The sequence below is a fragment of the Artemia franciscana genome, chromosome 6 (assembly GCF_032884065.1).
Source record: "Artemia franciscana chromosome 6, ASM3288406v1, whole genome shotgun sequence".
Taxonomy (NCBI): domain Eukaryota; kingdom Metazoa; phylum Arthropoda; class Branchiopoda; order Anostraca; family Artemiidae; genus Artemia; species Artemia franciscana.
In genome coordinates, this window is record NC_088868.1 from 26,770,158 (window position 1) to 26,797,980 (window position 27,823).

The following is a 27,823-nucleotide window of genomic DNA, read 5'->3' on the forward strand; positions in this document are numbered from 1 at the left end:
TCTGGTTGACTTTGTCTGTAACTAAAAAAATTGGAGGGCAACTTGGCCCCCTCCTCCGCTTCTTTTTTCTCAAAATCATCCGATCAAAACTGTGAGAAAGCCATTTAGCCAAAAAAAGGAAAATTAATATAGAAATTTCATTTAATTATTCATTAACGGTGAGCCAAAATCAAAACCTGCATTAATTTCAAAACACTCAAAAATTAAATAGAAAAAACACTTTTTTTCAACTGCAAGTAAGGAGCAACATTAAAACTTAAAATGAACCGAAATTTTTACGTATATGAGGGGTTTCTTATCCTCCTCAATACCTCGCTCTTTACGCTATAAAGAGTGAGGTATTGACGAGGGGACGAACCCTCTCATATACGAAATAAAAATATACAAAAATAGAAGTTTATTGTGAAAGTTGATTTGTAAGTTACCTATATTTATTACTACTAAAAAACGTTCTTAAAATAAAATTAAAAGCTCTAGTGGACTTTATCTGTAACCAAAAAAATTGGAGGGCAACTTGGCCCCCTCCTCCACTCCTTTTTTCTCAGAACCATCTGATCAAAACTTTGAGAAAGCCATTTAGCCAAAAAAAGTAAAATTAATATAGGAATTTCGTTTTAATTATTCATGTACGGTGAGCCAAAATCAAAACCTGCATTAATTTCAAAACACTCAAAAATTAAATAGAAAAAACAAGCTTTTCAACTGCAAGTAAGGAGCAACATTTAAACTTAAAATGAACCGAAATTTTTACGTATATGAGGGGTTTTTTACCCTCCTCAATACTTCGATCTTTACGGTAGAGTATTTTTTTTGCAATTTCAGAATAGCTATTTAATCTAATTAAACGGCCTTTGTGATTCAGGAGTCATTCTTAAAGAATTGGAACAAAATAAAACTTTAGTGTACAAAGCGAGATATTGACGATAGGCCGAGCCCCCTTATATACGTAATATGATATACGAATATAGAAGTTCGTTATGTAAGTTTATTTTGTAAGTTACGTATATTTATTACTAATAAAATGTTCGTTAACAAAATGAAAAGTTCTAGTGGCTTTTTTAAGTGACCACGAAAATTGGAGGGCAACTAGGCCCCCTCCCCCGTCCTTTTTTCCTTCAAAACTTTGAGAAAGCCATTTAGCCAAAAAAGTAAAATTAATATGCAAATTTTGTTGTAATTATGCATGTACATTGAGCCGAAAATTCAAAAACGTTCAGAAATTAAATATAAAAAAAACAAATTTTTTTAACTGAACGTATGGAGCAACATGAGAGCTTAAATCGAACAGAAATTATTCAGTATACAAAAGGGGCTACCCCCTCCTCAATGCCCTGATCTTTACGCTAAAGTTCTACTCTTTCTCACAACTCTACTTATTAAAACAATAAAAAACTTAAGCGTAAAGAGCGGGGTATTGAGAAGGAGACAGCCCCTTTCATATACGGAATAATTTTTGTTTGTTTCAAGTTTTAATGTTGCTTCTTAATTTCAGTTAAAAAAACTTTTTTTTTTATTTAATCGTAGCCAGAAATGACAAAAAAAAAGCTAGAAAAATAAACCTTCCCTTAAAACGCTACATGCTGATGGGATTTTCCTTCCCTGGGAATATTAATGATCCTTCAAGTTTGTCTTGTGGAATATTCCCAAAGATCCTTGCATAGAGAGTGAAATATTATTTCCTGAATATATCTGTCTTTAAAATCCATCTGACTTGGTAACTTTGAGAGATACTTAATTTTTTCGATATTTGACGGTAAAAGTGGTATTTTAAAGAGATTCACCAAACTTGACAGAATTATATGAATAGCTAGTCCCTAAAATATGTGAATTCGAGAGCGGTAGAAAAAATACAAAGCTTTTTAAGATTGACGATGTGTCAAATAGCGGGAAAGAACAGTTGTTTAACAAGTCGTTAGCGATAATAAAGGGGCCCTTGTCAATAGAATCAGAAACTGTGAACAAAAGTTAGGTCATAATATATATATATATATATATATATATATATATATATATATATATATATATATATATATTATATATATTTATATATATTTATATATATATATATATATATATATATATATATATATATATATATATATATGCTAGGTGTTGGGGTGGCGCTTCGTTCCCCCCAAAGCCCCCCGCGCGCGTAAGTCGTTACGCGCCATATTAGTTACGCGTCATTGTAGTTGTGTCCAAACTTGCGAATATACAACATTCTTCGATGTCCCATTGTCTGTGCATATAAATAGATTGTCAGGTTTACCGACTCTTGAACATGCAACATAAAATTGTCCATGGGAAAAACAATCCGTATTCAGATCTATACCTCATTATTCTAATGATTGCCCTTGAGTGTTGTTGATGGTGATTGCTAATCGAACATTTCCTTTTTATTTTTTTTTATTTTTTATTTTTTAGTTTTTTACCTTTTTCAGTTTTTTTTTTAGTTTTTTAGTTTTTTTTTAGTATTTTCTTTTTAGTATTTGTTGTAGTTTTTACATTTTTTAGTTTTTTTCTTCTTTTGTATTAATGCTAAAGCCATGGTTCGAAACTTGAACCTCTCGGACCTAGAACCTGGAACATAACGCTTTACCAACTCAGCTATTTCGGCTTGAATACATTCGTTTTTGAATTGGTATATGATGAAATAATTCAGACGTCATATGCGGACAGACAGACAGACACACAAACAAACAACTTATTTTTATATATATAGACTAGCTGTTGGGGTGGCGCTTCGCGCCACCTCAACACCTAGTTGGTGGGGGCGCTTCGCCCAACCCCCAAGCCCCCCCCTCGCGCGTAAGTCGTTACGCGCCATATTAGTTACGCGCCATTGTAGTTGTGTCCCTGTGTCCCACCTGTGAATATATATATATATATATATATATATGTTTTTAACTACGTAAAACTTGCGAATATACAACATTCTTCGATGTCCCATTTTCTGTGCATATAAATAGATTGTCAGGTTTACCGACTCTTGAACATGCAACATAAAATTGTCCATGGGAAAAACAATCCATATTCAGATCTATACCTCATTATTCTAATGATTGCCCTTGAGCTTTGTTGAGGGTGATTGCTAATCGAACATTCCCCTGTGTCCCCGTCGTCATTTATATATCTCCCTGTGCCCCCGGCGTTCCCGTTGTAGTTGTGTCCCTGTGTCCCGGTCGTCATTTATATTCCCAGTATCCCGGTCGTCATTTTTGTCCCAATGTTCCAGTCTGTGATTTCTCTTTGAGCGTCCCGGTCGTCATTTATATTCCCTGTGTCCCGGTCGTCATTTGTGTCCCGGTGTCCCGGTCTGTAATTTATCTTTGAGTGTCCCGGTCGTCATTTATATCTCCCGGTCGTAATTTGTGTCCCAGTATCCCAGTCTGTAATTTTGAGTGTCCCGGTCGTCGTATATATTCCATGTGTCCCGGTTTTTAGTTTTCTTTTTCTCCTTTATTTTTAAGTTTTTTTCCTTTTTTTTTAGTTTTTTCGTTTTTAGTTTTAAGTTTTTTTAGTTTTTTTTAATTAGTTTTTAGTTTTTTTCTTTTTAGTTTTTTTGTAGTTTTTACCTTTTTTTAGTTTTTCAGTTTTTTTTCTTTTTTAGTTTTTAGTTTTTTACCTTTTTTTAGTTTTTTTTTAGTTTTTTAGCTTTTTTAGTTTTTTAGTATTTTCTTTCAATTTTTTTTTGTAGTTTTTACCTTTTTTAGTTTTTTTTCTTCTTTTGTATTAATGCTAAAGCCAATGTTCGATCCTGGAACCTCTTGAACCTAGAACCTGGAACATAACGCTTTACCAACTCAGCTACTTCGGCTTGAATACATTCGTTTTTGAATTGGTATATGATGAAATAATTTAGACGTCATATGACAGACGGACAGACAGACACACAAACAAACAACTTATTTTTATATATATAGATATATGTTTTGTTTTGTCGGTGATTTCAATGCGAAAATTGGCGAAGACCGTGAATATTGCCCCTAGTCTATGGGTTGCCATGGCCTCGGTAATTGGCTCGAAAATAGTGAGCTTTTAATTGATTTTGTGCTCTCGAATCACCTAGTTACTGGTGAAAGTTTGCTCCAATACCTTGATATCCATAAATATTCATGGATGTCTCCAGACTACGTCACCAGAAATGTGAGTCGCAAATGGCGCACTAGCCTCATGGACGTACATTCACATAGAGGAGCTGCTGTAGGGTCAGATCATATTCTGATGATTGCCAAATTTAAAGTCAAACAGAAAAAAAAATGTTAGACAAGTACCCTATCTAAATCCACCTTTGATTTTCAAATAGAGCTTTCAAATAAATTTGAATCACTTTCCGTGCCAGATAATCTAGATCCAGAAGAACTATATTAGGCCGCGAAAAACTCCTCCCCTACGGCGGTGACGGAAATATTGTGGTACAAGAAATGCCCTAAAAACCTTGCTTCGGCTCTCTGACCGGGCTTAGAATCTCATAAAGTCATGAAAGAAATCTTTCTTCAAAACCAAACACCATTCCGTTTAATCTTGAAAACGCACGCTGCCGCGAAGCAGACAAAGCCGTAAAGAAGAGCGCAAAGAATTACCATCGAACCGTGATTGAGTACAAAGTCAAACTTTCTGAGGAAGCAGCCAAGAGAGAGATTCTAGAGCCTTATATCAGATCATAAGTGACGTTGCTGGAAAGAAGAGTACCGTCATCAGCCCAGTTCGGAACCCATCTGGCGTACGCTTTACCGAATCAGCAGCAGTGAATGAGTTGAGCATCCAACTTCGAAAGACTCTTCAATAGGCCACCACCTGATTAGCCACCCGACATTCCCGTAACTCCGTCCTTCCCCCTAAACATTAGTGTAGAGCCATAAATTGCTGTTTAGATTCAAGCAGCCCCCCAGAGATTGAAGAATGTTAACTCCCCAGAAGATTGTATATCACCAGAGATGATAAAGGTCTCAGTTGCAGCACCAATAATATTCTGAACTGCCTTCTTCGCTTTAATACGGGAAAAGGAAAAGGTACCAGTGGATGATGCCAGTGTCCCACGAAACTGGTGAGGAATAAGTTTTTTTTTCGGTGCCCGGTGAACTACTGTGTCATTTCATTCTGAAGAGGATCCAAAATTAGCTCGAAAAGCACCTAAGGAATGAACAATATGGGTTCCGCCCGAACCGTTCTTGCGCCGAACTTATATTTCCTTTGCGAGTCCTCACTGAAGGAAGTCGGGAATGGCGGTCAAAGCTTTACATGATTTTTTTAGACTTTGAAAAGGCCTGCGACTCTGTAGGTCGCAGGTAAAATCATCACAATTATCATAGTTCTTTACGAGGACGGAGTGCTACATCAAGACACCCGAAGGCCAAACCCGATACTTTCGAATTCTTTATGGTGTCAAACAAGACTGTGTATTGTTGCTGATACTTTTCATGATAATCATCGACTCCATTTCTCCGCAATTCCGCGATCGATGGTATCAAACTTTCTGCCGAAGTAGCAGTTGGTGACCTAGACTTTGCAGAGGAAATTACAATGCTACAGTCATGCATGAAATGTCTGCAAGAGCTTCTAAGCATGGTCAGCAAAAAAGTAAGCCAACTTTGCCTAAGAATAAGTTCGAGCAAAACCAGAACAATGGTGACTACTGATTCCTTATTTCATATCAGATATGGAAATGAACAAATTGAACAGGTCATGGAGTTCAGGTACCTTGGAAGAATAGTGGACAGTACGGGATCAACTTCCTAAGAAATAAAACGCCGCCTTTAATGGAATCAAGTGCATATGGAATTCGAAAAATTACTCGACCCGACTTAAGTTACGTCTGTTCGACAGCAATGTTATCCCGGTCCTTCTTTACTTAGCCGAAACCTGGAGTTTGAACCAACAACAAGAGAAGAGAATCCTTTCATTCGATAACAATTATCTTTGAAGAATTTTAAGTATTCATTAGTCAGACACAATCACAAATGAAAAAGTCTGCAAACTTGCCAACCAGCCTCTGTTGACTAATATCATTAGAGCTCGAAAATGGAGATACTTGTGCCACTTTCCCTGAATGCAAGACAGTCAGATCCCAAAAGCCATTTTACATTGGCATCCAAACGGGAGTCGAAGACGGGCAATATATATTATATATATATATATATATATATATATATATATATATATATATATATATATATATATATATATATATATATATATATATGAGAAAAGAAATCACCTTTGCAACAGCACAAACATAAATACATAAGAAATATAAACCATATAAAGAAAAAAGAAAGACAGTAGGAGAAAGGAAGACTGTTTTCCTACATTAGTAATTAATATAGATCAGTACTTGAATATATATATATATATATATATATATATATATATATATATATATATATATATATATATATATATATATATAAATATAGGTGGTCACATTACACCTTGCTTAGGTCACAATTGTAAATGATTTTCTTGTGGACAATTGGAGTTTCCGAATAGTGACTTTGTGGTTCTAGCCACCTTTGCCTTCTCTCTCTTCCTCAAAATGTGGACATTATGCATAATTCAGAGAGTCATTAGGGGAATTGCCTTTCATAAATGAAAGTTAACCGCGCGATGCAAACTGAAATGATTAGATTAATTGTATAAATAAGTTAAAATATTATTCTAAAATGAAGAAAATTTAGCCCTAAAGAAAAGCATCCAGTCTACTACTTTTCCTACTATGACTATTCATATAAGGACTAATCCAAACATGACACTTCTACCACGACTAATCCCAGTCCACAGCTTAGATACCAATACAGTTATGAAAACTTGATTTTTTGGGATACAGTGCGCGGTAGCGATGCTAGTGACTGGAGACAGGAAACTGGCAGCACAGCTTAGATACCAATATTGGTATCTAAGTATTTGCAACAAAACAAAATTGCGTTCCCGCCTATGGTGTCGTAGTAGGATCTACGCGTCGGAGCGTGGGCTTGGAGGAGGTGCCAAGTTCAGAGCTCTGTACCAAAAGCTTCTCATAGGCAAGATAGGAGTTTTCATAACTGTATATTCGTACCTAAGCTGTGTCCCAGTCTTGCTAACCTGGTACTGCTGCTCCAGCTGTTACCCGGTCCTCTCGGACAGGAAGGACGCGCCGATTCTTCCAGTGTAACGTGTGTGCGGCTTCTTCTACTACTCCGGCCGACATTGCTTCCTTTTCCTTTGTTGGCTGTTCCTACCATGACTTTTTGGCAAGGTACTGCTCGCCGTAACCGCTCTTAGCGCGGTTACTCTTCGCTAATTCTCGTTTCACGACAACTTTCTCAGTATGAATATTTCTTCCGGGACTATTCTGACCAGGATTATTCCTATCACGACTACTCTTACCTCGTTTATATTATGAATGAACATTAACTGCCATAATTAATCCTATTTATAATCTAACATAATTGCTATTAACATGTAAAAAAATAACGTGCCAATTAAGCTGATAATTAACAGTAATTACTGTGAGTGAAGACACGAAACCTGCAATACTACTACTCAAGAACTTATCCAGGATTTTTTTGGTGGTGGGGTTTACAAAAAAAAAACATCTTCAAAACCGCATCAAAAATCTGTTTATATTCATTTTTTCATCTATATTTGTATAGTTGAAAATTCAGGGTTGATAATTCAGGGGCCCCTCAAGGGCCAACAAGGCCCTTGTTCCTAGAAAGTCAATAGAGGATTACGCGACGCTTCTATTCCTGGAAATATGGGAACACCCTTTGTTTATCCTGCTAAAAGAACAATATGCCATTGTTCCTAGAAAGTCTATATACTTCTAGACTGTATGACGGTTCTGCTCCGAGAAATGGCGGAAAAATTCTTTGTTTGGAGACAGCAAAAGGCTATGTGTGTTTGAAGCATGAAAACATCGGGTTATGCTCAATTTGGACCATGTCCTTACTTGAGGGGGCCCTGAAGGCTTTTTTCATAGCCCTCGTTGGTTTTTAAACATAACAACCAAAGAAATCATGATTTGGTGGGGGCTACTGAAGGTTTTTCTTCTGGCCCTTGCGGGTTGTTAATACAATCAAAGAAATACACTTCTGTAACAGATACCTACATCATGAAGTAAAAAAACTCTATTACGTATCATACAGGTGTACTATACCGTTACAGGTGCGCTATAGTATTGTGTAAGACTCACATCCTTGTAATAACGTCTTCAGGGACAAGTAGCTGGAATAGTATACCCCCTACCTGTCGGTTTAAAGTGCAGACCCCCTCACTACTCTTGTCACTCTTGTCATGAATCTCTTGTAAAGGGTATTTCTGCTAGGGTTGCCAGCACGATCAGTTCCTAAGGTGCTTCATTTTCCGTATTCAATATATTTAGATTATTGTCATGCTCAAAAATGTTCTGACATATCTTTCGATTGAAAACCCGAAAAATATCTGTTATTTGCTTTAGTGAGTGGCTAGAGTCCTGTGATAAAATAAATACTATTGCACCAGACATAAAGGGACTTCATACGGGGACTTGACGTATTTAATATTATTGAACCAATCTCGTGGTTGATTATTGATGATTTAGCAGAATCCATTGAAGAATGTTCTCAGGAGATGTTACACTTATTAAGTCTGGTCTCATCATGAAAATATTTCAAAAACTTGTGTTCTCTGCAGTCTCTCTCATCAGAGTCAATGTATGAGAACACTTGCTTTGAATAGAACTTACTATATCATCTAAAGAGTTGTTCCTGATTCAAGTTCCCTTATAAATTTTAACAAGCAAATATATCCCGGTGAACCAAAATTTTTACTCGGTGCATAATCAAGCTGCATGTAAACCCTTTTTTTTACATTCAATTGGATCTTAATCAAAACACACCCAAAGAGTTGCGTGTCGTCAGGGATATTTTTGACAATGAAATTACCTTATTCTACCCGTGAATAATAAAAAAGGTTATTTAATGCCATCATGATACTGAAAAAACTACATGAAAACATATTTATTTTTCGTCCTAGATAATTCAAAACCGTAGGTTAGGAAGGCTATATTCAAACACGGCATTGACAATGAATTCATTAATCTCCTATCTGAGCTTTGTTTAGATTTAACTGAAGGCAATTTTAAACTGCCAGAAGTAGCTACGCAACGGACAAAGAAACATCGTTCACTTGTACGTACCCTAGCTTGCCAACAGAAGGGAAAAGATTTTTAGAGAAAACGGCTGGCTCAAGCGGGTAGTACTTTCTTTTCATTGCTGCAGCCAATAATTGCGGGACTTAAACGTAAAACGTATTCTCTAAATGGCAAACCCTACAAACTGAAGCCAATTGAACTCGCTCCTTCGCGAAAAGAGCACTTTGAAGATAATCTTGATAAACTTATTAACAATGAGACAATCGCCGATGATGATAAATTTATTCTTGTTCCAAATGGCTTTTGACATGTTGACAGGTATAAACCCTACCGTGAAAGACCACTGAAATTAAATGTCATTGATCAACCTCAAAATTCCGAAAGTTCACCTCCACCCTCAACACAGGAAAAGGAAGATTTATCTAAGGCTTCATCAAATGTTGTAGACCCTATGCCTCATTCTTATTGTAAGCAAAGTGAAAGACTCTCGACCTATTTCTCGGTATGAATATCCACGACAAGAGTTACATATTAATTGGTTTTTATCAGATTTTTTTTTGCAAATCATAAAAGAATCGAATCATGAGATAGTCATTTGTATAAATTTTTTAAAGTTAAAAAAATTTCCAAAAAGTCCTATCGGGAATAAAAATGTTTCAAAACCATTAAGGCAATATTGAGAAATATCAAAAGATGTTTTCAGATTGTTTTTGGAAAATTCAAGCACGCCAGGTGAGGATGATAAGTTAAAAGGTATCATATGAAAACGGCTTAATATCAGTGCATCACCTATTAGTGTGCAAAAGGGTAGCGGACGCTGCACACTGCGTTTACGTTCAAAATGGCTCAAGTTTTGAAAGGTGCTAATGAAAATGTTGGTGAAACGGGAACTTTAAGTTCCTCCGCCACGCTTGCGTAAGTTGCGGTAGATGAAAAGAATTTGGCAGCAGAGTATTTACAGATTGAACCCAGTTACAGCTTTCTTCGAGCTCATTGTGTTAACTGGAGTCACAATCAAAAACCTTAAGCCCTTTTCCCATTGCATATATTACAAACATATCTTATGACTTCACAATAGTCCATACAAGTGTATTTTACTTGCAATCAGTGTTTTAGTCGCTATGCATACGCCTTTCTGTTGTGTTCAAAGAGAGGTGATGAAGTTGCTAGAGCTCTTGAATCTATCTTTGAACAAGGTTCATATAGAAAAATGCAAACAGATCAAGGAAATGAATTTATTTGTCCACATGTAAAAAAAAGGTTTTATTGAAATATAACACACTACTCTATCATAGTCGTAGTCCAATAAAGGCGGCATTGGCTGAATGAGTGATAAGAATGATTTGAATTATTATTGCAAGAAATTCTACATTGGAAAATACTGCTGATTTTATTTAAGATTTAGATAAAATGGTGTTGAATTTATAATCGAAGTCCTCATCGATACCTGTCCAATCTTTGTCCCTTGAAGTTCGTCGTAGTAAAAATATCATTGACATTTTTCTTAAGCCATATTCTAATGAAGGGTGGAAAGAGAAAAAGAGGGAACTTAATGTTGGTGATACAGTTCGAATCAGTCGAACAAGTCAAGTTTTTGAAAAGAGGAATTACTTGTGGTCCATTGAACTTTTTAAAGTGTCAAAGTCTTAGGCACTAAACCTGTAACGTATCGTCAACTTAATATGAAAGATGACGAGATTCTTGGTGGTTATTACGAATATGAATAACAAAAATTTAAAAACAATGGAATATGTCAGATTGAAAAGATATAAAAGACTCGAAATTGCAAAGGTAAGAGACAATCGCTTGTTTGCTGGCTAGGATATAACTCTGATTTTGATTCTTTGATTGCCTCTAAAGACATTCACAACGCCTAATGATTTCTATCTGACATTAATGTCCAATGTCTGGCCCCTGTATGATGATTTGAATGAAACAAGTGATTTTTGGACAAAACTCTATTTGTCACATTACCATACAATAATATGGTATGACTGATGATTGGATGCTATGACTGATTTGTGCTCTGCTATCAATAGAAGAATCCAGTCGTAAAAATGGTGCCTTCCAATTTAACTTTTCAGCAGTACAGGGCAAGATCTACATTAGTTCTCCCATCGAGAATGAAATGATTCATCTCAACGATAATATGCGAGGTGTTGTAGGTTTTAAACGGAATATAATCAATGGTAGTAGCGCTGGAAGCGCGACTTGGATGGAATGTTTTGTTTTTGCAGACAATCCATCCGACTTCTCATCAGACAGTTGTATTTTTCTTTATGCATTCTTTGTTGAGACATTGATAGTCGGTTATACCAATATCCCCTTCCTGTGTGTTCTTCAATGGAAAACCACTCACGAACACATTCACCGCTACAATCTAAAGCATCTACAAAATATTCCAGTCAACAATTCGTATTTGGGAGTCATTTTGGACCTATTCAGTGAAATGGCTAATAAAAAAAATACTCCTAATATTAATTACTATATTGCTACTCTAAGACCATGACAATTGGGTCATGGAATGGACTATTACAATTCTCGTTCGTCAGTGTTCGGTTAAGGTCTCGGCAGCTGGTTTGCTAAGTTGTTCCACTCTGTATTACCCCTGGCTAAAAAATAAATTACACTGGTAACTGCGAAATTTGAGTCCTCTACACTACACGATTGGGTCTCTGGAAGTATTTTAAACAAAGAGTTTCACAAAATATCAGGTCCGACGCGTGATTCTTCGGCGAGCAATTGAAATCATGACAAAGCAGAAAAGGTTTAAAAAGGACGAGAGGCACCTCAAGACTCATCAGTCTCAACTCAGGTCAAAGGCGTAAAACATCGCTCATGTCAAAGCAGAAAAAGAAACCAAGAGTAAAAATTATTCGATCGAAAAAGAATTTCTTTTTCTAAAATATTTACCGCATAAAGAATTTCACCCTTCAGTCATCTCATCTCTAAATCTTTTCACTGCGGAAAATGTCGAGGTGAGTGTATAAAATTTGAATGTAGGCTATTATGAACAATTTTATCCGCAACAACCGCTCTCTGAAAATTTATATTTTCAAATTTATTCCAGTGAAGACAAAGACAATTTCATGAATTTTACATCCACATTTATAGATTTACCTGTGGTTGTCAAGAAACCTAAGAATGGAATACCAAGTTCAGCGGAGGGGTTTTCTTATGAAATTTGTGCATTACACAATTTGTTTAGAAAAATTAGTGTCTACATAGATGGAACATTGGTGAGCACAAGCAATAATCTTGCAAAGTATGCAAGTTATATACAATTCATGTTGATGAATCCAATGTCATGTAAGCTTTTGAGAGGTTTAGCTATTGGATATGAATATAAAGTGGACACTTACTCTAGTAATGTACTTAGATATGCGACAACTAAAGATTTACATTTGGGTGGGGAAGTAAATAATGAGATATTTAATATACCTCAGTGGGTGCTTTCAGTATTAAGATTGATATAAAGCCACAACTTGCTCCGTCCAGTTTTATTTTGCGAAAAGTACTTGACACTGCACCTTATGTAACAGTCTCTCACACTTCAGCAATACTTCATGTATGAAAGCAGCAGGTTATAAGTTCTGTTGCTTTGGTAATTTAGAAATGAAATGTAATTGGAAATAATATCAAACTGCTCGTCCCGCATACAATAACAAATCAACGACATATTATTACCGGTAAATGCACCTACACGGATTTGTCTTTTATCAATTGTTCCTTCAATTCCTTCAAAACTGACATGATCTTTTGTAAAAAGTGATATATTGCTACAGGATCATGGACAAATTCTCCACATGAATTTGAAATGTTTGACTTTCTCTTGTGTGTAAAGTAAATGGAATTCCACTCATAAATTTATCCTTTGATAAATCCTACAGGACCCTTTATAAATTGACAATGTAATCCCTGTATCGAGATTCAAAACTTTGAAAATGGTATAATGGAAGAAATGTTTGCAATACTCATGCTACCATTGTATGGGATTTGTCATGTACTCAAGATGTTAGTATTATCCGAATGGGCAAAGTATGTTTAGAGTACCTTTGCCGAACCATTGCCTAACCACTACCTTTGCTGAGCCATTAGAGGAGACTATAGCTTTAATCTCGCTAAATCAATTTGAAACCTATTGGGAAACTACCCCTGATGACAGTGTTCTATTAGACTTGGCACCATAAACACAAATCAAATAATCAACGTATTCAATTTGGATCTTTACATCTCCAAATACAAATCTTGTTGCATACCCTCGGATTTCCTTGACCTTATTCAAAGTGTTAACAATACCCTTATCATTGTTAATAGTAGCCCATCAACTGTAAAGACAGGGCATTGGCTATGCATCTTTCAAACTGCGAATAATATTGAATTTTTGATCCTCTTGGTCTACCGTCTGCTTTGACCACGCCTCAGATTAAAAGCTTTCCTGAGTAAAGTGAAAAATCTATCATTCAAAATCGGAAGCGACTACAAGATTTGACAACCTCACATTAAAAACTTTCTTGAGTAAAGTGGAAAATCTATCATTCAAAATCGGAAGCGACTACAAGATTTGTCAACCAAAATCTGTAGTTTGCATGCACTATTATATTTTAATTTTCGATGTCGTGTATGTACTTACTTTATATATATATATATATATATATATATATATATATATATATATATATATATATATATATATATACTAGCTGTTGGGGGGCGCTTCGCTCCCCCCCAAGCCCCCCGCGTGCGTAATTCGTTACGTGCCATATTAGTTACGTGCCATTGTAGTTGTGTCCCTGTGTCCCACCTGTGAATAAAGATCTATGTTAGAGATATATGTTTTTAACTACGTGAAACTTGCGAATATACAACATTCTTCGCTGTCCCATTGTCTGTGCATATAAATAGATTGTCAGGTTTACTGACTCTTGAACATGCAACATATAAATGTCCATGGGAAAAACAATCCGTATTCAGATCTATACCTCATTATTCTAATGATTGCCCTTGAGCTTTGTTCATGATTATTGCTAATCGAACATTTCCTGTGTCCCCGTCGTTATTTATATATCCCCATGTGCCCCCCGGCATCCCCGTTGTAGTTGTGTCCCTGTTTCCCGGTCGTCATTGGTGTCCCGATGTCCCAGTTTGTAATTTCTCTTTGAGTGTCCCGGTCGTCATTTATATTCCCTGTGTCCCGGTGTCCTGGTCGTCATTTGTGTCCCGGTGTCCCGGTCGTCATTTGTGTCCCGGTGTCCTGGTCTGTAATTTCTCTTCGAACAATCCCTGTGTCCCGGTCGTCATTTATATATACCCCCTGTGCCCCCGGCGTCCCCGTTGTAGTTGTGTCCCTGTGTCCCGGTCGTCATTTATGTTCCCTGTGTCCCGGTGTCCCAGTCTGTAATTTCTCTTTGAGTGTCCCGGTCGTCATTTATATTCCCTTTGTCCCGGTGTCCCGGTCTGTTATTTCATCAGTTGACAAACATGACGTCAGTCGATGAACAACTTCATGACGACATACAGCTCAATCCTTATAATGACGTCAGTCGACAAACATGACGTCAGTCGACCCACAAACATGACGTCACTCGACAGACAGACAGACAGACAAATTATTTATATATATATATATATATATATATATATATATATATATATATATATATATATATACATATATGTATATATATAATTTCTTAATATTTATGCAGACTATCCTCGATTGAACGATTTTCCAGTTGAAAATACTCTTTTCTACCTGTATTATATAGATTTCAGTGTCTAAGAGCGAAATGGTTTAAAAATGTGTTTGAATTTGTTTTTTAATAAAACTTGTAGGTACAAAAGTATGTGTCCTTTAGATCTCTTCTTCCACGTATAGGTAACCATCAGTGATGATAAGTGACGGCAGCTCGTCAGGATTCAGCTTGTATTCATCTTGGCATGCAAAGTCGGGGTCACATGTTTTACCATATTATGTAACTTCTTTTTATTATATCTCTTCGTAAGGTCAATAAACTATTTTGATTCATATTATAAAATTCACATTTTTCAGTTTGCTTATTTGAAGCAATGTCACATACAATACTCTCACATGAAGAATTACTTTCTGTAATAACCAAATAAAAATCAGTAGGCTGTAAATATTGGACGATGATGTTTTTTACAAACAGGGCTTCCCCGCTTGACTAACGCGCTCTTAACAAGTCCTATTACGTAACATCCCAGGGAAACTTGAAATAAACAAACCCTAATATGTTACAAGTGCCTACATCTTGAAGTAAACAAACGCTGTGTTGTAACAAACAAAAGTAAACAAGTCCTATTACGTAACAACCAAAGAACTCATTTGCATAAGTAAACAAGCCCTATTATGTAACATATTGGTGTTCTATACCGTCACAGGTGCGCTATAGTATTGTGTAAGATCCAGGTGTGCCTAATAACATCTTGAACCGTTAGGACCTCCAATAGTACACCCCCTATCTGTCGGTTTAAAGTACTGCCCCCTCACTACTGACAAGTGACCACCAGCTTTCCAGTCGGTACCTCTCACTCTGTGCAAGCAGTGGCTTTTTCTTCTCCGAATGGCCTGGCCACTTCATGAGCAGTTTCTTTAAAAAAAAAAAAGAAAGAAAAAAGATAACAGGTATATCAGGTATATACACTATAGTTTGCTCAAGCCTTTTAACGATTGGGTACATATGCTGTTGCAATAGTTCTAACAACAATTGGAATGGGATATGGGAGTGTCTGATGGACGAAAATACATTCTTATATCATCTCTTTCTGACTTTTTGTTATTAATCCTTCAAACACATTATGATAGAGGGGAATTTGCAGTTGCCTTTTTTCATATGCTTTTTGTGAGTGTAGGTATTATTTTGTGGAATTATGGTCCATATATAGAAGTGCCCAAGTGCACTTCGTGCATAGCTATAACTCTGTGGCATTTAAATTCAGATTGTTGCACTTGGACATATATAGAAGTGTCCAAGTGCACTATAAAGAAGTGTTCACGTGTACTCTGTGTATAGGCATTGCTCTATGGCATTTAAATTCAGAATATTGCACTTGGACATATATAGAAGTGTCCAAGTACGCTATATATGCAATATTGAAAAGTTTGTCCAGATAGGTATGAGGTTTCGTGATGATTTTCTTAAATGGTCGGTTTTAGTGTCTTCAGTTTATGTTTTGTTGCTGTATTTTTTCGCTTGTTTTGTGTATGTCACCATGGCCCAATTGGGCTTTCCTGTGAGTAAATCTATATATCTATCTGTAGAAGTGTCTAAGTGCACTTTGTGTATAGGTATTGCTCTATGACATTTAAATTCAGAATATAACTTCTTAAATGAAACTTTAAACTGTATTCCTTCATTTTGAATATATTGTAGACTTCTGGAGTTTTAAGCTATTTTGTATCCACGCTTTTACTTGGTGTCACCATTTACATCTTATTAATTGAGATAGTTTATACTGTCTTTTTGTTGTTGATTTTGACCTTTTTGGAGCATAAAATAATTTTTGGAGCAACGAAAGCAATTTCGTTGCTTGCGAATCAATCTTATCCACAAACAGTGGATGTTTACCACAAATTAAGATACTGTGTGATTCAACCAAATAACCTGGCTGATGTTAAAAAGAGGGGTTTCATAGACGACTTTTACTTTCTGCTTCATAAGTATTACTTTACAGGGCTCTTGTCTAGAATCTTGGCGGCCAACTTTTTTCTTCACTAGTTTAATCATACCAGACCAAATATTCATTTTTAAAATAGTTACAATCATTACAACTTAAACAAAATTTTTGCAACACATCATACAGTTTTTAATTTTAGTGAAAATTCCTATTGTGGACACAGATTTCTTGTAAGCCCATGTGGATTCGATCATTTTACGCTGGGTATCATATTTTTTACATGACGATACAACACGGCGGTCATTTCATGGTTTCATATATATTAAATTCATTACAATTTGGTGATCAATCATATTCTATTCAAAAAGTAAAACTTTTTTCTTTTGCACGGGCAGATCTGATTTGAAATATTCTTGTTTCATTGTAGATCAAGTCCAATGAGGGATACTTAAAATCATACAGATCCAGGGATGTATTTATAAAGCTTCTTTGTAAAGCTGAGCCTACTCAGGTTACCAACGAGGTAATCAATGTGGTCCGTCCATTGCATGGTTGAATCGAGTAAAACGTATAGATATCAGACGTTTTCTTCCTGCTTAATACCCAATACTGCCAATGCCTTAGTGGCATGTGTCGACCATTTAGTCTATTTATCCTTGAGAATAGAACACTTACTGGCTTCTCCATTGAGAATGACGTATAATTTTCTAATGTCCAATTTTGTAAATGATCCGAAGCTTTTTGGATTATTGCCTTAAGGCATCCCCTATCACGGGAGGAGGCTGCAACTGCTATATCGTAAGCATGTACGTATAACTTACATCTCATTATAACCTCTTGATCATCTATCTAATACACTACTGTATAAAAAGAACAATAAAGGGCTTTGAATTCCTCCTTGAGGGAGGCCTGTTTTTATCGGACTAACGAAAAATAGAGGTGTTTATTCATAAACCTATATCTGTTTCTCTTTGTGTAAGGAAATATTCAATCCATTTCAGAAATTGGGAATTTAAGTTTATGAATTTTGCCATCACACTAGGAATATCTACTCTATCAAATGCAGCTATCATATCAAGGATAACAGCTAGAGTTTGTTTTCTGAAGTTGAAACCCTGTTTTATTTGGTTTTCAAGTCTGACAAAACATTGTATCGTATCATAGTCTCTTATAAATATATACTGCCGGTTATCATCAGTAGATAATTCCTGACAAGATTACCTAGTTGTGTTGTAGTTTATCATCAAGTTTAAACAGATTAAAATACTTTCTTTGGACCTTATACCAGTCGAAATTGGCGCTGAGTTTCATTCTATTCAAAAATCTAGATCATAACTGGTCTAAGAAATTCAGGGGAAAGAATATTTGCCTCTACATTTATTTGCTATTAAATTAATTTTGTCTGGAACTCTCTTTTGCAGAGGACGTTTTGACTGAGAAGAAGGATGAGTGTATCATATGCTTTGAGGAAATGGAAGAGGGTGAAACTATTGCACGTCTTCCATGCCTTTGTATTTATCATAAAACGTAAGGCTTTCTAATTTATTAGTCAATTTAATGTAGTATTTTCTTGTTTTCTTTTCAGATCTTATGCTCTCACGAAGATTTGAGGATCCACATTTCCTTGTAAATATTTTTTTGTGGGGGAAGGGATTTGGACTTTTCATTTAGGTTGAATTAGAAAGGACCCTTCGAAATTACAGTGGAAAAAGCAAACAAAACAGAATTAGTTGAAAAATCGTGAAATCAATCAATTTATTTATCGCTCCATCAAAATAAGCAAGGGCGAAACCCTTGACAAAGTTTATAAATAAAATAAACAACAGGGAAAAAGAAGAAGACTTTTTTCTTACATTACATAAAATAAGCAACACTGAAATATAGACGCCCAAGGATAAGATGAATCCGTAGGTTCATTTAATTAAGCTGTGACAAAGCTTAAAGCTGATCTGACAAAGCGACAAAGCTAATAAAGAGTGGCCTTTTTAAGCGACCACGAAAATTGGAGAGTAACTAGGCCCCCTCTCCCGCCCCTTTTTCTCAAACTCGTTCAATCAAAACTTTGAGAAAGCCATTTAGCCAAAATAAAGTAAAATTAATTTGTAATTTTTTTTTAATTATTCATACACGTTGATTCAAAATCAAAACGTGCATCAATTTAAAAACGTCCAGAAATTAAATAAAAAAAACAAGTTTTTTTAACTGAAAGCAAGAGTGACATAAAAACATAAAACGAACAGAAATTATTCCGCATATGAAAGGGGCTGTCCCCTCCTCAACGCCCCACTCTTTACGCTAAAGTTTGACTCTTTCTCACAACTCTACTTTTGCGTAAAACTTCAGCGTAAAGAGCGGGGCGTTGAGGAAGAGATAGCCCCTTTCATATACGGTATAATTTCTGTTCGTTTTAAGTTTTAATGTCGCTCCTTACTTTCAGTTAAAAAAAAATTGTTTTTTTTTATTTAATCTAAATAAAGACGGAGATCATAATGCCTTTTCATCATAAAAACAACAGCAGGTAAATTAATAGGGAAGTTCAAAGACATTGAAATATGTTTAAAACTTCAATGAATATTTCGGCTCTATATCAAAGAACCTTCATCAGAAGAGCATAGATATAAATAGAATTATTAGTGTCTTATTTTATTTATATATATGTTTTGTTGAGGACGGCTGTTAGGTATAGAACCAAAATATTTATTTAAGTTTAAAGAAATTTATCTGTCTGAGATAAATTCCCTATTGTTTTTCCTGTTGTTGTTTTTATGATATGTATATCGAAAACAGCTGATAATGTGGGTCAGTACCTCTTAAACTTGTCTTCGACACAAGAGTGGAAAATAGTGGTCCCAAAAATAGTAGAGTCAAAAGTACGACCTACGTCTAAAGAATACAGCATTATAAAGCTATTTCATCATCTTATAGGACATCCATATGGGCAACAAATGGACGTTTTCTGCTTGAACTTTATTATTACCCAAACTCTTGACCCGGAACGAAGCACTTATAATAAGTGATTTAAATAACTTTAAGTAGTAAAAACATAGTATCTGGGCATTACAATAGACATGAATAAAGATCTTTTTTTCTCTTTTTAAATCAGGGATAATTTGCCCTGAACAAAATTAATTTGGGCCGATGATATAGGATAAAACCATTTGGAACAACAGACTTAGGTGCTGAGAAACTCTAGGACCATCCAACTTAAGATGCTTTGCAGAACCTAAATCTATGGTTTTTGTTTTGCATTTTGGCATCGGGTTTTTCTTCTAAAAACTTTCCTTTCACAGGATCCAAAGCTTTAAATTCACTTTTGTAATAATTAATCCATTTTTTTTCTACAACCATGTTTGACAAAGAATTTATTTTTGTGCCAAAATTTTCACAGTTGTGCCGGATTATTCACTAAACTATCAACATTTCTTTGAATAAGCATGATCTTGTAAGTTTTTAAATTCAGGATTAAACTTACGCTTTGTTAGAAGTATAACATATTTGACAATACCAGGTGAAGAAGGATCACAGCCATCTCCAATGACTTTCCATAACTTTGCATGTGGCAGCCAAAAAAAAATTGCGAGACCAATCTAGGATTTCAGTTTTTTTTTTTTTTTTTTACTCAAAGGAACTGCAATTTTTCTTATTACCTGTCGATCACTATAATTTTCTGCCAGACGCGGACTATATTCTGACAGACTTTCTGCCAGATATGTAGACAACTGGCAATAAATATACAGTTCAAGTAAGCTTAGCCCTGATCGGTCGGCAAGAAGATGAGAAGCCACTTCAATTTTCTCCAGGGTCAAAATAGAAACACTCGAAAGGTGTATGTGTGTACTTTCTTCTAATCTAGAATCATTGACCATCACGTTTTTTTGCTTTGTATCTGTGTCTGAGGGTACGGATTACTAAATTTCTAAAGAGTCACGAAAAGAAAATCCGGCAAGCTTGGCTCGAATAACTTCATAATTTTACAGTACTTTATGATAGCGACTTCGTTATCTGACTCTTTAAGATGTAGGATTACATTTTGAGATACCTTGCGGTGAATAGATTTCATACTTTAAGTGTATTTAACTTTTCAGAACTGCAGACATGAATCACAGCTTAAGTGAAATGAGCACCCCTCCCCTTGCCTGGAAAGAAGTATTCTTCCTAGGAAATAGCTTGTTATTTAAATCTGAAAGTTTTGTATGAATCCACATGTTTCAACTTTCTGAAATTCAATTGGAAGGTTATTCTACCAACATGTTTTGTATTCTTTCACATGTTTGAACTTTCTGAATAGCAATTGGAGGGCTATTCCGTACTCTTTGATCTACATGTTTTGTGTTCATCCACATTTCTGTACTTTCTTAATATCAGTTGGAGGGCTATTCCGTACTCTTCGATCTGATGATGTTTGAACTTTCTGAATAGCAATTGAATGGCTTTTCCTCACTCTTCGATCTGCATGTTTTGTATTCATCCAGATGTTTTCTTAAGAGTGATTGGAGGTATATTCCGTACTCTTATACCCACATGTTTAGAATTCACCTAGATTTCACCGTGTTGTGAAGCTTTGACATTATAGCATTTTTATGAATTGTGGTACAACTATGGAAAGAGAAATTCTGAGGTTGACAACAAAACTACCAATGACAAAGTCTGATATCTATGTCATTTTTTATATATATATATATATATATATATATATATATATATGATACGAATCGACTCAAGACTGAGGATGAAGATACATGAAGAAATAAAAAAAAAATTAGGGAGCAAGATACCCAAATAAAGATGTTCTAAGATAGATAAGAATGAATTAAAGAAGAATCAAGTATTTTAAGTGTAAGAATAGATACACTCTTGGAACCATGCCAACATTTTTAGATGTTTTAGAAGATAAGTTACGCCAATATGTTCTGAGTATGCAATTTCTCATCCACAATAATACCCAGGTATTTTACCTTGTTAGTCCCATTTACAGCAGCTGCGTTTAAATTAATAGTATTGATATGAATTATAGGATTATTTATAGAACATTAATATAAATAATTATCTAGGAATCAAACAAAAAGCATCAGTGCTTCAAGTAATATCGTGTTTTTCAATAATATTGAGCAGACATTATGGGAATTCCGATTTCTTCAAAAATAATAGCTCTTTTTTAAGGAAATTTGCTTGAATAACGCTTTTCTCTATTTTTTTTTTTTTTTTTTTATGTACTAAAGCCTGAGTATTTATCCCATCTGCGTTGTTATCCAATCTATACCAAATATGTGCGCTGTTGAGGACTGACAGTTGAGTTCACAAAGCTAACAAAGGAAAAATAAAGTCATTTGTTTCCTGGAAATTTGATGTTTACCATAGATACTGCTCGTATCATTAATGAAGATTGCAATCGTAGAGCATTTGTCTTGCAAGTTGAATTTATATTTGAAAGCATTGTCTTACTGTCTTGTACAAAAGAAAAATTTTGAGCTTAGGGGTGGAAAAAAACAACAACATATATTGCTCCCGAGAATTATATTGTCTTACCTAACCTGCTACATTATATGAGATGGACGCATTTGCTACGGAATTCTTGGAAAAAAAATGTTGTCTTACGCTTTTGCTGTCTGAGAAAAATCTTGACCTTCGAGTGGAAAGAAAAATATTGCTCCATAATATGATTAAATAAAAAAACAAGTTTTTTTTAACTGAAATTAAGGAGCGACATTAAAACTTAAGACGCACAGAAATTACACCGTATATGAAAGGGCTATTCCCTCCTCAACGTCCCGCTCTTTACGCTAAAGTTTGACTCTTTCTCTCAACTCTACTTTTTTAAAAAGTAAAAAAAAAATAGCGTAAAGAGCGGGGCGCTGAGGAAGGAACAGCCCCTTTCATATACGGAGTAATTTCTGTTCGTTTTAAGTTTTAATGTCGCTCCTTACTTTCAGTTAAAAAAACTTGTCTTTTTTTATTAATTTCTGAAAGTTTTTGAATTAATGCATGTTTTGATTTTGGCTCTCCGCACATTTATTTTTTTGGCTAAATGACTTTCTCATTTTGAGAAAAAAAGGAGCGGGGGAATAGGCCTAGTTACCCACCATTTTTTGGTTACTTAAAAGGGAACTAGGACTTTTAATTTTACGAACGTTTTTATTAGTAAAAATATACTTAACTTACGAATTAACTTACGTAACGAACTTCTAAATTCGTATGTTTTTATTACGTATATGAGGGGGTTCGCCCCCTCGTCAATACATCGCTCTTTACACTGAAGCTTAAGTTTTGTCCCAATTCCTTGAGAATGACCCCTGAATCACAAAGGCCGTAGAATAAATAGTTGAAATTAATAAAATCATTTTAGCGTAAAGAGCGAGGTATTAGGAGGAGGTGAACCCTCATATGCGTATTTCTGTTCGTTTTAAGTTTTAATGCTGCTCCTTACTTTCAGTTGAAACTTCTTCATATTTTTTTTTCATTGCTCTTTAAAAAATGCTAAAAAATCCTGCACTCCCTTCATGGAAATTCTCTTCCCCCTTGACAAATTCCTCCATGGAAATTTCTCCCCGCATAACCCCCTCCCCTCAACCCCTCCCCCCCAAAAGAAAGTGTTTGTACACTTCCCAATAACCATTACTATGTGTAAACACTGGTCAAAGTTTGTAACTTGCAGCCCCTCCCACGGGGACTGTTGGGAAATAAATCGTCCTCAAAGACATACTTTCGAGGTTTTTTTACTATTTTGAATAAAATGGCTATCTCAGAATTTTGATGTATTGATTTGGGAAAAAATGAGCGTGGGAGGGGGCCTAGGTTCCCTCCAATTTTTGGTCACTTAAAAAGGGCACTAGAACTTTTAATTTCCGTTAGATTGAGCTCTGTTACAACATTCTAGGACCACTGGGTCGATACGATCACCCCTGAAAAAAAACAAACAAATAAACACGCGTACGTCATCTGTCTTGTGGCTAAAAATACGAAATTCCACATTTTGTCGATAGGAGCTTGAAACTTCTACTGTAGGGTTCTCTGATACGCTGAATCCGATGGTGTGGTTTTTCTTCTATGACTTTCAGGGGGTGTTTACCCCTATTTTCAAAATAAGGCAAATTTTCTCCGGCTCGTAACTTTTGATGGGTAAGACTAAACTTGATGAAACTTACATATTTAAAATCAGCATTAAAATGCGATTCTTTCGATTTAACTATCGGTATCAAAATTCCGTTTTTTAGAGTTTCGGTTACTATTGAGCCGGGTCGCTCCTTACTAGAGTTCGTTACCACGAACTGTTTGATATGGTCTTATATACCTTCCTAGATCCTATACTTTTCCTTCTCCTGTTCTTTTTTGGAGGAATTTGGGATATTTAAAAAATGTTTCAACAGTTTTTATTTGTCTTGTAAAATTTCTTATACATTGCTTGAATTTTTCAAAAAAATAAACCCTTCTGATGACCTCAAAATAGAAGAACTTGCATAACATCTAAAATACTACACGCCATATACACTACCCTATGGTATTCAACCTATTCGCACCCTCTAACACAAACACGGGCAACCTTTTTTGGGGAAAATGCCATTCTCATTATTTGCGGGCCACATGATTCTTTTTTTGCATTTATTAAAAGTTTCTGACAGGATCTGAAGGTAAAATTGGTATTTTATCATGCCAATTAAGCTATGTGTGAAATAACTATTGTATTTGTGTTATTTTTATTTGAATATTAATCATGCATTGGCAAGTTATTATAAAAATCAAATCAATTTTTTTTTTCATTTATAATCTAGTTCTAAAATCTGAACTGAACAATTGAAAGTGTTGCTAATCCTTTCAAGTTTAATATAAATTTTAGTTTAAAATTTAAATAGGATTGTTGTATTGAAGTAATTTGTTTTGCTCCTGTCAATGGGACACCTATCACTGCTTCTCACAAACAAAACGTCCAATATTTGCTTTGATTGATGTTGTAGCAACTCGAAACTTTGATTATGTTGTTGCTACTTCGAAGTGATGCGAAACGAAGGGCATGTCTGATTGTCTGGGTATTTCTCTTTGGGAAAGTAGTTGTGATTGAATTGTAGTTGACATTGTTACACTTCTTCTTTAGATCTGTTGTGTATTACAAATGAATACCCTCCAATTACAGACCCTCTGGGACCTTATCTACGTTGATACAAGAAAGGGAAGAAAACAACCTGAATCGTATAACATTCTCTTTGAAGTCTTAAAATCTAACGTGGAATTCGTTTCTTAGTTCTGATTAAATTTCCGCGTGCTTTTGGGGATTTTGATCACTACACGTTCGCTGACGTAGAAAATGCACAATTTGCTATTTATTAATTATGACTCCCAAAGTTGGGGGCCCAACACAATCTGGGATACTAGTACGAAGAAGGACACCACTGGATCCTTCAGTTGGATTTATTGTGGGAAATCAGATTTGTGCGACAATGCCTAAGTCACATTAAATATAAATCGCGCTGTAGTGGTAGTCTAGTTGTCTGATTTATTGATTTAGAGAAAGTATTATTTTTCTTTGGGTCTGTTTTTCCCTCTACAATCTGTCAATGCCTTTGAAGATCTAATTTAGTGTATGTTTAACCGGACCTGTGACTTGTAGGTGTTTGGGGATTGTATCGTTAAAATATTTTTCTAGAACAGAGATGTCTTTCTTTGTGCGTTGCTTCTCTTACCTTTAATTTTTAATTTCATAGTCACGTTTTATTTATACTGTGACTCATAAAGCTAACACATCTTTGCAAAATCTTTCAAAATGTGTCCCTTCGGGTGCAACGTCCATACTCTTCTTCGGGCATACCTTTGATATGTATACCCCATCCTTGAATACGCCTGTCCTGTCTAGGACCCATCAGTGTTAAGAACTGCCGATTTAATGCTAAAACTGAGTAAGTCCAAAACAGGCAACCAAAATCATCCTGAGTAGGAGAGACATTTCCCGCCGTCATGCCTTTGCTACCTTTGAACTTCAAAGTCTAGTACTATGGCTGGGTAAGCTTATCCTTAGGTTTGGCAATTGATACTATCCAACCCTTGCTAACCGTAACGTTTTACCCCTATACGCCCAGACGAAGAGCCTTACGAGACAGAAGCTAAGACTTGTGGTTGTGTGTGCTCAAACAAATTTCTACCAACATTCTCTCGCGTGCTTTTCTAAAATCGACGTATAATAGTGTATAATGACGTGTGTCTTTGTATTCTCTCTCTCTCTCTCTCTCTCTCTCTCTCTCTCTCTCTCTCTCCTCTCTCTCTCTCTCTCTCTCTCTCTCTCTCTCTCTCTCTCTCTCTCTCTCTCTCTCTCTCTCTCTCTCTCTCTCTCTCTCGTAATTAGTCTAATGCTATACCTTCTCATATTTCTAAATCCTTAAACTGTATCATTTGATACCCTTACGTGTTCTACTTTTGCTTTCCGTTGCTTTAATGGCATGATCTGTTGCTTTTTTGAGTCCGACGCCTGAAAAATATGTTTTAGGACATATTAGTTTACCTATGCTGGTAGGATGAGTCCTCCAACCAACACTGGCAGAAATCTACCCTCCCCCTCTTAGGATAGTAAACGAGTATGCACAGCTTTATCGTCAAGAGTAATTCAAATATTTATACGGGTGTTGTTGGGAGTAGGCTGTAGTCTATTTTTTATTCAGAATGAAGTATATTCGTTTTTCAGTTAATGTTACTTCTGCCGAAACAAAAGGGACCTGTCCAGCCTCTTTAGCCAAAAATATATTTGCAAATACTATTGAGGCTTCAGTTTGTCGTCTTCTTCTTCCACACTAGCCCTTAGATCATTGTTATTGTAAATTTACGAAAAAAATACAAAAAAATTAACAAAAAATTTACAAAAAAAAGTTTTGGTTGACCGATCGAAAGTAATTAAAATTTTTATTAGGTCACTATACACTGCATATGCATAAGAAAATATGGCATAATAACTAAATTCAGTAATACCTAATGGGAGGTTGTCACTTCGTGTGTTTTGATATATTTGGGAAAGTGTATTTTGAGATATTTTTCTTTTTCTAAGTTTTATTCCTTTCCTCTTCTGTAATTGATAAGTTGATCTATCAATAACTTTTACACGATTAACTCAATTACAATCATTTTTTTATTAGAAAATTGATTTCAGTCGGACTGCAATATGTTTTCTACACGTGAACACGCCTACAATTATTAAGTTATTTAATAGATGATCTCTATTTAATAAATCTTTTTCACTGCTCTGTTTCAAACTAAGCATCGACACTGCTTCTGTTTTTCAGGAAAACAGAAACGAAAAAAAAAAGATGGAAAAAAAAACAGAACAGAAACAGAAACAGGTCCTTCAAAAAGAGGTGACCTTTTTCTACTTTCTTTTCTGTTTTTTGGAAAAACAAAAAACATTTTTTTTGTTTATCTTCCTCTTTTTTAAGATGTTGCACCCTCTCATCTATACTGGGCGAGTTATATGCTGTAATTCCCAAGCTTTTGTAACGAAACCACCTTGAAACCATCGCAAATCCAGTAATCCATCTTTTTTAATCAACTATATGCGCATACAATACGACCCCGACTGTACAGGCGATTCTAAAACCTATTAGAGGACCTGGGCGTAGCACGTTTTCGTTCTTGTCACCTCTGGCTGTTGAACAATAGAGTATAGAATTAAAAGTACTAACTTTTTTTTCAAATACAAAAGCACAACGGCCTTGAATAAAATGGAAGGCAAAATGAAAATCTAACTTTGAACTTGTCACTTAGAAACATTCTTGTTTCGAGTGTTCCATCAGTTGTTCTTGCAAATTGGAGTGCTTGCATTATCCATGCTAAAATACAAATTTCTTTGGTTTTTGTGGCTGGGGACTGTATACCTCTAGTTAGGGGTTTTCGACCAGAGTGATTTCAATGAAATACATAGCGATTTCAATTATGTACGAAATACCAATAAATGGTATTTCGCTCCAATGCTATTTTCGAGAGGTTTTGGGCTTTTTTCGAAAATAAGGAAAATTTGTTACTCTGCTAAAATTAACAACGAAGTTTAACGGAGGTAATAATTAACATTTCTGAATCAGCATCAAATAATTTTTTGCATAGAAT

The 27,823-nt window shown here is 35.4% G+C and overlaps 1 protein-coding gene across 1 annotated transcript in view; it reads left to right on the forward strand.

Moving 5' to 3' along the window:
* The window catches only part of LOC136028531 (uncharacterized), an 85,775-nt gene that overhangs the window by 53,050 nt on the left and 4,902 nt on the right, over window positions 1-27,823 (forward strand). The window contains exon 6 of the mRNA XM_065706376.1: window positions 18,172-18,277. Coding sequence (XP_065562448.1) covers window positions 18,172-18,277 — 106 coding nt within the window. The remainder of the gene's footprint in view (window positions 1-18,171; window positions 18,278-27,823) is intronic.